The sequence below is a fragment of the Podarcis vaucheri genome (assembly GCF_965113315.1).
Source record: "Podarcis vaucheri genome assembly, chromosome: Z".
In the NCBI taxonomy this organism is placed as follows: domain Eukaryota; kingdom Metazoa; phylum Chordata; class Lepidosauria; order Squamata; family Lacertidae; genus Podarcis; species Podarcis vaucheri.
Genome location: NC_138758.1, coordinates 12,531,827 through 12,543,878, shown reverse-complemented (window position 1 = coordinate 12,543,878; position 12,052 = coordinate 12,531,827). Strand labels below are relative to the sequence as shown.

General features: G+C 45.9%; 1 protein-coding gene across 3 annotated transcripts in view; it reads right to left on the bottom strand.

Annotated features, from left to right (window-relative positions):
- GRIA3 (glutamate ionotropic receptor AMPA type subunit 3) overlaps positions 1-6,953 on the bottom strand; it is a 209,648-nt gene extending 202,695 nt beyond the window's left edge. For 2 of the 3 annotated variants that reach the window (XM_082207234.1, XM_082207233.1), the window contains exons 1-2: positions 6,060-6,953; positions 3,218-3,376 (exon numbers count right to left, since the gene is read on the bottom strand). In XM_082207234.1, coding sequence (XP_082063360.1) covers positions 3,218-3,376; positions 6,060-6,150 — 250 coding nt within the window. In that variant the 5' untranslated portion in view covers positions 6,151-6,953. The remainder of the gene's footprint in view (positions 1-3,217; positions 3,377-6,059) is intronic. The other variant, XM_082207235.1, reaches the window with a different exon arrangement.
- Between the last annotated feature and the right edge of the window lie 5,099 nt (positions 6,954-12,052).

Genomic DNA, 12,052 nt, shown 5'->3' with positions numbered 1-12,052 from the left:
TTTATATAATGCTGCTGCACTGGATGACTTTGGGGTTTGGCTGAAAGGGCTCTTATATTCTTAAAATGAGGGTAATTATAAGGCAGAATGATTACTTTGGATGCCACAGAAGAGCAGCAAGGGGCCAATTATTTCATCATTAGGTGTGTGTGTTTGTTTAACTGAAAGAAGAAGGAATGGTGTTTATTTTCCATCTCAGATCGACAAGTGTTTTAAACCAGCCTTGCAAGTGATTCTGGAGTTTTATTGAAGGTTCATTCTGCAACATGTTTTCAGTGCTGGCTCACCCATAAGGCAAGCTGAGGTGACTGCTTCAGGTGGTAGCATACACAGGGGCAGTAGATCCAGCCTCCAATGAATACATCACTCGCTGCTGTGGTAGCAGCAATGACTGTGGTGTGCTCCTCCTTAGCTGCCCCAACCCCAAGTCACCTGTACAGCAGTCTCGGCTAATAGGAAGTGCTGCTGCCCCCCCCCATGTTCCTCTTGTAGATCTTTATTTTCCCCTTTTTCCTGATGACAATCTTCACTCACCCCTTCTTCCCTGAGAGGGGTGGGCACCATTTTGTGGTTTGCTTCAGGTGCCAAAATACATTGGGCTGGCATGCTTTTGCCACAATATAAATGCACCAGTGGTGTATTTATTCTGCTCTATTGGTTTTTCTGTGATGCTTCCCAAATGCTGCTACATTATTGCTGACCTGAGGGCTTATAGAGCAACAAGGGTGGACAGAAACAAACATTTGGTGTATAGAATGTTACAGGTTTCAGCAGGAAGTTACAGAACATGTGCTGGTTGTGAATGAAGCAGTGAGACTGCTCCAAAATGTTTGTAGGTACAAACAGTATTGGATGTGGGATCACTCAGGACTGTTCCAATAGCATCATGAACACAAATAATAATAATCTGTGCCATTAAAAGGACACCTTGAGGCACCCTTCATAGGATCCAAGCAGCAGTTTTATGGTGTTTTTTTAAAAAAGAAAGTAGTTAATAGCCAATTATCATAAAAGTACAGTGCCTTTACTTTAAATCCATATAATTGATATTTTAAAGGAAACTATGTTTGAGATAGGGCCTCTTGAAGGGATTACATTCATTAAGGATTACTACTCAGATATGTGTTAAGAGAGCTGTTCGGGAAGGACAGGATTATTAAAATAAAACTCCAAATCTAGACATAGGGTTTTATTGGGGGCGGGGGTACTTGCCAACTGACCAGAGAAACAAATGTGTCCCACTCTTGTACCTTTAACATTGCAGGAACCAGCAGATGTAGCTTTTCATAGCATTAAAAAAAATCCTGCTAAGGTTCACACATATGTTGCTGTTATTGTCACAGTTTCAATGGCTGGTTTAAAAAACTGGGAACCTTCATTATAAACATGACTATTGGAATTTTCATTTAAACTTCCAAAGAGCTTGAACTGTAAATCCTACACAAAACAAAACATAAACCAATAGGATGGAATTGCACAACTAGGAGCCTCCCTAACAAGGGTCTGTGCAGCAAAAAAAAGGCTTTCTTAAAACTAAGCTCACACATTCTCAAAGCTCCTTGTCCAATAATTTTCATGTCTCTGGGACATCTTGCAAAAGGACCATGTTATTCTCCCATACACCACCACCACCAGTTCAACTGGAAGGTCCAGGGGAAAAATTTTACACAAATGTTACCATGATAACAAATTGAATTATTTGCTGAAGAGTAAGGATTTCTTTCTTTCTTTCTTTCTTTCTTTCTTTCTTTCTTTCTTTCTTTCTTTCTTTCTTTCTTCCTAGAAAATGCCTTAAGGTAGAGAACAGCAACTGGTAGATGCAAGACCAAATCCAGCCTCCTTGCTGCCCACCAAAGCTTTTATAAAAAGAGGTGAAGCACCATCATACAATGTGGTTTTTGGCAGCAGGGCATGAGAGCTGTCATGGTGTAGTGGTGGCTTCCAGGTGTTCTTGAACTCAGACTCCTATCATCCCTAACCATTGGCCATGCTGTCTTGCGCTGTTGGGAGCTGACAGTGTAAAAGCACCTGGAAGATACCTACATTGGCTCACCCCCGGGCTGTAAGGTCCCTAGACTAGAACCAGGGAGACCCAGGTTTGTGTCACCCTGAACCTCTGGGAGGAAGGGGCAGGATATGAATCCCTTACATTTTAAAACCAACACCGCACAATTGGAATTGTGCGGTCCACCATCCAGTCTGCGAAATGTACCTTTGACCCAAGTGTACCCGATTGTCTGGTGTTCAAATAATCCAAGTCTGAAATCAGACACCAACTAAGCTTTCAGTGTGGAAGGTCACTGGAACTAAAAAGCCCTCCTTTTTGTCTGCTCCCTAAACAGCTTCCTTGGATTTAAGATTAGAGGCTGGCATACAGCCAGAGATGCTCTTGTTGCTGTAAACGTCATCCCTCTTCCAAACAAAAACAGATGCCCAAATATTAAGATAGGCCTTCTAACAGGCTGCAATGTAACAGAATGCAGAACTCACTTGCTTTCCTTGACCACACTACATTCATTCCTTGTCTGATTGCCTCAGTCTCTCCCTCTCTAGTCACTCTTTTTCTCTTGTGAAACATCAAGAGCTATGAAAAACACACATGCATTTGCAGTGCTAATTTTTCCAGACTGTCAAGCTTTCTCCACCAATTCTCCTCCCACCCTTCGGTTCCTAGGGCATCCATCAGTTTGCACAGTCACACTGGTTTTTATCAAGGCATTCTCAGCAAGAAGAAATGCTATTTTTAAGGCAGAAGGAGGCCAGTAAGCCTATTTCCCTCTGCCACCCTCAAGGTCACTTCAAAAAGCTTCCTCCACATTTTGTTCCTGAGAGACATTATTTGTGAAATAATCCCCACCTACTTGCTCACACTCCTATCCATGCTGTTGCTAAATGCTGCTTATAATCTCCGCATCAAAGCAACAGAGGCACATGAAAATGTGTCTTACTTGGAATTGCTTCCATCAGATTTATTGGGGGGGGTGCTTGTGAAGGGGGGGGGCAAACCATATTCATGATCCCAACAGTAGCATGCATTAAAAATGCTGCAAGAGCAATTAATGATGTCTTGCTGCAATCTAGTTTTACCAAACATGAAATGCAGTTCTAGATAGCTTTTCAGGTCAAGAGGGAGATAATGTGTTTGGACGGTGGAGTTGGGGCATCAGTCTATAAACAGGCAGTGGCTATAATATGAAAAATCCAGCTAGCTACTTACATGCATTTGTTACTGAAAAACTGTTGGAGGAATCCAGGTGGTCAACATGGTAGTTCAAGTGAAAAGGTTTTTCTGTAAAATTCTGGTTTGTGTTGTATAACTGTACAGCAAATCGGAATGCGCTGTGCTCCTGGACTGTGTTTCTCATGAAAAGTCCCCCTGTAAGGCAGAAGAAACAGCATTTGTTTATTTGCTTGGGTAAAAAAACCTGCATATTTTCAACTGTGTTGGGAATATGCTATGCAGCTGATGCTTATCACCAAACATCACACAGCAAAAATACTATATTCCAGATCTTAAGCAATGTATTCAAACATATAATGCAGCTTACAACTAGGGTTTATGTGAAACATGTACACACAATCTCTATCTCACTTGCAAGGTTGTGATCTTGTGCATGTTTACCTAGAAGTAAGCCCCACCGACTTCCAAGAAAACAGGGATAGGATTGGGCTTCTGTAGCCCAATACCATCTATGCTTACTCCAGAGCAAATCTCACTGAGTGTAGTGGGGCTTATTCCTAACCCACAGGTATGCATACAATTGCTGCCTGCAGTCTATATGCCTCATATATGTTGTTGTCTCACAACAGAACCTTAAGGTATCATTTTAGGGCTTTTCATTCAGAGCAAACAAATACTTTAAACAAACAAGCTGAAACAAATCCTACCAATATCACTATGGCTCCCTTCCCCCCAAAAAACAACCCTAAACATGCGCAGCCCATTCCTACGTATGCTTACTTAAATGCACGTATCACTACATTCAGTGGGGCTTGTTCCCTGGTAATGATGCAGAAACCGGACTGCAGCCTTACCTGGAAGGAGTTCCAACTGGTTCTTACTTCCAAGCAGGCATGCATAGGAAAGGACCTTTAACCCTGCCATCCTGTGCATGCCTACTTAGAAGTAAATCATCCTGAGTTCAATGGAGCTTATTCCCAGATAAGAGGGCACAGGACTGCAGTGTGATTACGGGCTTAAACTATGGTGTAGATATACCCAAGAACACACACACATGCACCGAATTTAGTGGGACTTACTTCTGAGTAAACACAGATAAAGATCAGGTATGCATAGCATAAGGCTCCATGGACCTTGGGGACTAGCGGGCTTCTGCAAGGGTTTTAGGGTTAATCTGCTTGATATGTCTTGGCTCCAGGTAAGGGTTCAAAAGTGTTCTGTTCTGGTCCCGGAGCAACACATAGCAGACACACGTTATGCACGGACAAAGTTTTGAACAGCAATGCGCACAGAGGTCTCCCCAACAAAGACTGGCACGGATTTCGCCTTGGAAGCAGTGAAGGAGAAGGCATTGGGCTGGACCCTTCAAACCGAACTTATTCTTGTAATTTTTATTGTGCGGGGGGGGGACAGGAAGTCAATCCCCCTTCCCCCAGAGATGAAGAAACAAAAAGACCATCTGCTTCAGCCGCAAGATGGTCCAAGGTTTAATCCCCAGCCCCATCTCCGGGTAGGGCTGGAATAAGGACCCTCGAGAGCCACTGCCAGCCAGTGTAGACGGCAGTGAGTCAGATGGACCAATGGCCTGACTTCCAGCGCATCCATGGGATGCATTCCAAAGGAGCTTCCTATGTATCGCTACCACCCTTGCCTGTTCCTTCTGCAGCCGTGTAGGGAAGGCTACAGCCGCAAACGGAAGGGGGGCGGGAGGAACCCTAACCGAGGTAAAACGGCGCCTTACGCTAAATGAATACAACGCTATTTTTAAACACAGCTTGGCATTTCTCAATGCCCCAGAACCCCAGTGGGAGGGAACTTTGCACTCCCACTCGCGGAACAGCCCCCCCCCCTAAATACATTGGATGCAACGCTCGTTTGATGACATATGCAGGCAGACAAGGAATTGATTATTTTAGCCATCTGCCTGCACGCTCCCCTCCGTTTGTCCGCTCCAACCGCCCCCACTCCCCCCCCCACCTCGCTCCATGCCAGCCCAACACACACACGAGACACCCGATGGATGGTTGTGCCATTTCCGATAGCTTGGTCCTATTAGTCTTGGCACATTTGGGTCCATCAGCTAGACTCACACACCGTCCCGTCCCCCCTCCCCCACGTCCCCCGAGTCTGCAAACAAGACAACGTTTAGAGGTTTTAGAAGAGCTGCGAGTCACAAAAGCGTACTCCATTAAACGGCAGAGTTACGTGCCTCGTGAATCTTGTTGAGTGGGGAGGGAAAGAGAGGGGGAGAGGAAGTTTTGGATTCAGGTGGATTACGGGGGGAAATAGAGTGATAAGACACGGAGCCTCTCTAGCCCCCTTTTTGGGGGAAGGGGGGGAGATGAGTGAAAGTTTTGCTTTTCCATTGGGTGAGGGCTTACAGATAATTCTTTAACGAGAATAGCACCCCAATCGACGATCAAATCAAGAGGTGGGGTCTTTAACATAAATAAATCACGGTTTCAAATGAGACTGCAAGTCTCATAGTACTGTTAATAATGGTACCGCAATCCAGACTTCCGTCCCAGCGCTGCCCACCCTCGACCCATTATTAATCTGTCCAAAGGTATGCAGCGCTGCATTTTAATTTTAAAGCAAATGACAATTTCTTTTAGCGAGTGCCTGTCTTGGGGGATCCTTGCGGGAGTGGCGGTGGGGTGGGGGAGTGGAAAGAGGAAAGGCAGTGGGGTATACGAGTTTGAGATTAAAAGGTCGACCCTCCCCACACACACATCGCCACTACTATCATCGACTTCTTTCAATCTTCTTTCAGTATAACCTTGAAGCGCTAATAATAATAATAATAATAATAATAATAATAATAATAATAATAATAATAATAAATTAGGCGCTTTGGAAAGTGATACGAGCTTCTTACCTATACTGATGGTGTTTGGAAAACCTCCGAGCGACTCCCCCAGAAGCCCCACCAGCATGAGGAAAATAGTTGGAGGCACCGGCTGACCCATATTAATATGATTTTTTTTCCTTCTTCTGTTCGTCTAGTTTTCGTTTCGCTCGGTTCTTCTTCGGCCCCTGCAGTTCAGTCCCTACGACGAAACTGACCAGATGGGCATCGGCGCAAATGTGGGGAGCCTCAGAAGTAAGACCCCCTTCCTTCCTTCCTTCCTTCCTTCCTTCCTTCCTTCCTTCCTTCCTTCACTCCCTCCCGTTCTTCGCCCTCCTTTTCTCCCTCGTTCCTCCCTTCTTCACTCCAGCCTGAAAAGGCTCATTGGCTTGGAGGAGCTCGCAGCGCAGCCGAGCTGGGACTACGCTTGCCTCTCCCCCTCTTCCCCTACGCAAAGATGGTGGGGCGAGCCAAGCAAACGATCGCCCCCACCTCGCTAGCCTGCCTGCCTTTCCCCTACCCAAAGAGCGAGCCGCCCCCGATCGGGCCACGCGGGGGCTCACAGCTCAAACTTCATCTGCTGCCTCTTGAGCGCGGGTCGTCCCCTTTTCAGGCTCCCCGCACGAACTGCCGCAAGAGCCCCGCAAAACGCGGCGTCTCGATGTGTGTCAGTTTCACCGGCAAGTGAGTGAGTGAGAGAGAGAGGCAGGCGGGCTGCTGCTGCAACGCCGGGAGATGCGATCAATGGCAACACACCGAGGCTCACGTGGACCTTCCTTTAAAGCTGGCCCCTTTAAAGCTGCATTGACTCTTTCTCGCATTCCATCTCTGGGAGGAGGAGGGGGAGAAAGAAAGGAAGAAGGAAGGAAGGAAGAGAGGGAGAGAAAGAAAAGAGGGAGGTATAGCCAAGAGACAGGGCGATGAGAAAGGTGGGGGGAAGAGAGGGATTGCGGGAGAGGAAGGCAAGCACACGGAAAGGTGGGGGTGAGGAGTGTTAGGAAACATATTCATTTAGTCCATCTAGCTCAGCATTGTCTGCACTGAGTGGCAGCGGCTCTCCAAGGTTTCAGGCAGAGGACATTTCCCCTGCCCCCCCGGAGATGCCAGGGATTGAACCTCTGGGCCTTCTGCATGCCAAGCAGGTGATCTATCACCAAGCTAAGGCTCTTCCTGCTCTCCCCAGGAGCAAGGCACCAATGCCTCAAGGCTGTTCCCCTGTTCATACACCTGGACTAAGGAGTACAGCCTAAGGAACACCAAAGTCACCAGGGCAGCCAACAGGGTGCCATCCAGCTAGTCCAGCTCTCCTACAGCCAGCCTAGCCAATGACCAGGGAGATGGGAGATGGAGTCTAGTACCTGTGACCAAGTGGGAGGAAGAGTGTTCTTAGGCTTGAGTCTTCCCTGTCACCTTCCTACAGGTATCTGGTTGGCCACTGTGATAATAGGAAGCTGGACTATATGGGCCATTGGCCTGATCTAGACAGGCTCTTCTTAGGTTTTTATCTTTCTGATGGAAGCTGCATAGGATGAACTGCAATCTCTGTACACATGCTTCCTTGGGAGTAATCCCTATTAATCAACAATGGACTCCTCACTTCTTATCCTGCATAGCAAGGGTGGCGAACCTTTGGCTTCTAGGTATTACATCTCTCATTAGTCTCAGCAAGCATAGACAATGGCCAGGGATGATGGGAGTTGTAGTTCAGCAGCATCTGGAGGGCCAAAGGTCCCCACCCCCATCTGCTGCATAGGATCAGGTCGCCACTCTGCAAGTATGCTTATATCAAAATAAGCTCCTCTTAGATACAGTGGAGCTTCTTTCTGGTAGACATGCATAGGAACTGGGCTCTCAGGCTGTAGTCCGCCATGGAGAGAGTTGAGTGCAGGTAGTGAGATGTACTTCTAGGCTTGGGCAGGGAATGCTCTGCCAAAGAGAGGATTTCAATAGGGATGTTAGTATTTTCCCAGCCCTGCAAAACAAACTGATGTCTGTGCTGGACAGCAAACCTTTCTTCTACACAATCTCAGAAAGGCACAAGAAGGAGTTAAGATCTACAAAGTTGGATCAGTGTGATGTAGTGGTTAAGAGCAGTAGACTCGTAATCTGGTGAACCGGGTTCATGTCTCCACTTCTCCACATGCAGCTGCTGGGTGACCTTGGGCTAGTCACACTTCTTTGAAGTCTCTCAGCCCCACTCAACTCACAGAATGTTTTTTGTGGGGGAGGAAGGGAAAGGGGAATGTTAGCCGCTTTGAGACTCCTTCGGGTTGATAAAGCGGGATATCAAATCCAAACTCCTCCTCCTCCTCCTCCTCCTCCTCTTCTTCTCCCTCCCCCACCCTCTGCCTAAATGGTGAAAGGACATAAATACGCACAGGAACAGCTAGAGACATATCCAATGGAGCTTCTGGAAACAGAATAATAAAAAAGGGAGACTTTAGGGCAAGGAATGTAAAGGCTTTGAAGAAAATGAAGCATAAAAGCTCTTTGCAGAGCTGGCTTGACAGTGTTCTCCTATGCATGTTTATTCAGAAGTAAGCTGCACTGCTTCTAATGGGGTTTATTCCTCAGTGAAGTTTGGTTAGCATTACAGCTTAAACCATTGTGCAACCACCAGTGGTGCTGCATCATGTTATCTGAAAGATGCAAGTTATTTTATTTTAGGTTATTCACTACCTTTCTATCCCACTTGTTCTCCAAGGTGGCTTTACATACTTAATCCCTTTATTTATTCGCAAAACAACTCTGTGCAGTAGGTTAGACTGAAAGATGCTGACTGGGCCAAGATCACCAGCTGAGCTTCATGGCTGAATCGAGGTGTGAAGCTTGGTCTCCCAGGTCCTAGTTGAATACTCTAGTAGCATTTGTTTGCAAGAGGAAACTGCCTAATACTGAGTCAGACCAGTTGCCTACTATTGCTATCTATGATGCTGACTGCCAGCAGCTCCCCAGAGTTTCTTGCCTGGAGATGCCAGGGATTGCCACCTTTCTCATTGAAAAGATCTATCAGTAAATCCTTATCTATACTTTCCAACCACCCCTGGTATATATCATGACTAGCAGGCACTGAAAACCTTAGTAAAGGTAAAGGGACCCCTGACCATTAGGTCCAGTCGTGACCAACTCTGGGGTTGCAGAGCTCATCTCACTTTATTGGCTGAGGGAGCCGACCTACAGCTTCTGGGTCATGTGGCCAGCATGACTAAGCCACTTCTGGCGAACCAGGGCAGCACACGGAAATGCCGTTTACCTTCCCGCCGGAGCGGTACCTATTTATCTACTTGCACTTTGACATGCTTTCGAACTGCTAGGTTAGCAGGAGCAGGGACTGAGCAATGGGAACTCACCCCGTTGTGGGGATTTGAACTGCCGGCCTTCTGATTGGCAAGTCCTAGGCTCTGTGGTTTAACCCACAGCACTACCTGCGTCCCCTTGAAAACCTTAGCCTCCATGAATTTGTCTAATCCCATTTGAAAGCCATCCAAATTGATGACCTCTTCCATATCTAAGTTGTGTACAGTTTGAGAGTGGTACCCACAGAGTTCCTTCCTGGGTACCTTCTTCCAGGTTTCATGCCATGTTGTTATTGCCCTGAATAATATCGTGTCATCCCAAGGATGTGTACTTGGGCTAACTCTGGAAATGCAGGATGGGATAACTGAAGATAAGAGTGCATGAGAGTGGAGGCATCAGAAAATAAGCAGAGCTACGGCTGAAAATGGCAATCACGGAGTGAAGGATCTGGCAGAACTGTAGCTACGGGGGAGGGGGGAGCTAGCTGGGTCCCCCTCCCCCGGGTGAAGCCTCCAGAGGGATGCCATTGAGGCTCCCAGACTGTGTGTGTACGCAAATGTATGTGGAGGATACCAAACTGGATCTGGGAATGAAAAGGGAATTAGAAGACTGACCTAGCACCATGCAATAGGCTTTGTGGAAGAACAGCACTTCAGGCTCAGATCACCCTGGTCTAAGACTATTCGCTGCAGCATTCTGGACTCCAGTGAGAAGGAGCTGTGCAGGTACATTTCCCAATGAAAAGTAGGGTTGCCAACTTTTTTTTTAGTGAGTTCTGCTTGCATGCATTTTAACAGGAGCTTGATCCACCATCATTTATTTATGCATTTTGCCAATTTGCTTCTCACTTAACCAAAGTTGTCTCTAAACACTGTGCAGAAGACTTAATACAATGAAACTAAAAATGAGTTAAAGCCATAAAATCAAGTATTAGCAGGCAATCAGACTTACCTTACGCATGTTGCAATGCTTCACCTACTGATTTCTGCAAAGTGAACTGTAGCTCAAGGCAGAAAAGCAGGACTAGGCAACCCTATTATAATACAGGATTCTGGCCTTCCTGAAAGCCCTCACTTCTTATTTCTCCATAACTACGGCCAAGCACAGTCCTGCTGGGTTAAAGATGCTGCATTTGTTTCATGTTTATCTGTCTATAGATTTTGCTGCTCTCTTCTTTTCTCAGCTCTGCATGAGATTCCTTAAAAAAAGGGGGATGGACGAACAGACCTCTCAAGTAATCTCTTTCGTTCCTGAACAAATGCAAAATAAAAATAAATTCTTATAGAAATGTAGGAAGCTGCCTTTCATACCCTGTTAGGTCATTCAGTTATCTTGCACAATATTGCCTACTATGACTGGCAATGGCTCTCCGGAGCCTCAAGCAGGTCTGTCCTTCTCATCATCCACTACCTGATTTTTTTATTTGGAAATGCAAAGACTGGACCCGGGATCTTCTGCATGCAAAGTGTGTGTTCTGCCACTGCTCTTTCCTAAATGCAGCTGTTCCCATTTTAGTGCCCTGCAAGTATGTTCTATTACTAGCAGCAAATATTCCTTCCAGCATTCTCTGCTGCTGGGTCTATGTATGCATCCAAACGAAGTGTGAAAAATGTAGTAGAATAGATTATACCAGTCCAGATTTTTGGCTTTGGACACTGTATGTGGTTAAAGCATATATAAAGCACACAACTTTCCCAAAATAATTCAGAGAACTCTATTTTACCCTTCACAGAGCTGCAATACCCAGCCAGCTTAATGAACTACAGAACCTAGGATTATTTTTAGGGGGGCGGGTAGAGAGGATGTGCTTTTAAGAAGAAGAAGAAGAGGAGGAGGAGGAGGAGGAGGAGGTGGAAGAAAAGTTTGGATTTGATATTCCACTTTATCACTACCCGAATGAGTCTCAAAGCGGCTAACATTCTCCTTTCCCTTCCTCCCCCACAACAAACACTCTGTGAGGTGCGTGGGGCTGAGAGACTTCAAAGAAGTGTGACTGGCCCAAGGTCACCCAGCAGCTGCATGTGGAGGAGTGGGGAAGCGAATCTGGTTCACCAGACTACGAGTCCACTGCTCTTAACCACTACACCACACTGGCTCTTTAATGTATGTCTGTAGTTTCTCTTTCCCTCCCTCCCTCTCCCTCTCTCTCTGTGGGAGATACCACTTTCAAATTCTCTGCTACATACTCAGTCCATAATACTATTCCTTTTATTTTATAGTCCTTTTAGGCTGCTGAACATATAAAGATTCAGAATGGTGTCCCACAAAATATTAACCCAATGAAGATAATCAATCCATTAACTGAAGTTTGAGACAGACTAAAACAACAGTGACAGATAAAATGTGGCTGAGAGGCTAACCAAGGACAGTTTGGTGGTGCTGGGGAAAAGTGTTTTTAACATGCATCAAATATGGGATAGCTGAATTAGTAGAGCATGTTATGTACTGAAGTTCTCACCCTGGGCCAGCAGGGGGATACTGTAGATAGTTATGCAAATGAAGGATCGAAAGTGACGTTCAGTGATTGGATAGTCTGTATGCAAATGAAGGATCAAAAGTGATGTTCAGTGATTGGATAGTTTTAGAAAGTCGCTACAGTTACGTTGTTCTGGAGCTCTATATAAGCAGACTGACTGAGCTCCTCAGTTCAGTTCTGTTCTGGCCTCTGAATAAAGAAGAGCTGTTTGAAGAATCACTGTGTCGTCTGATATGTTCACCCACAACTT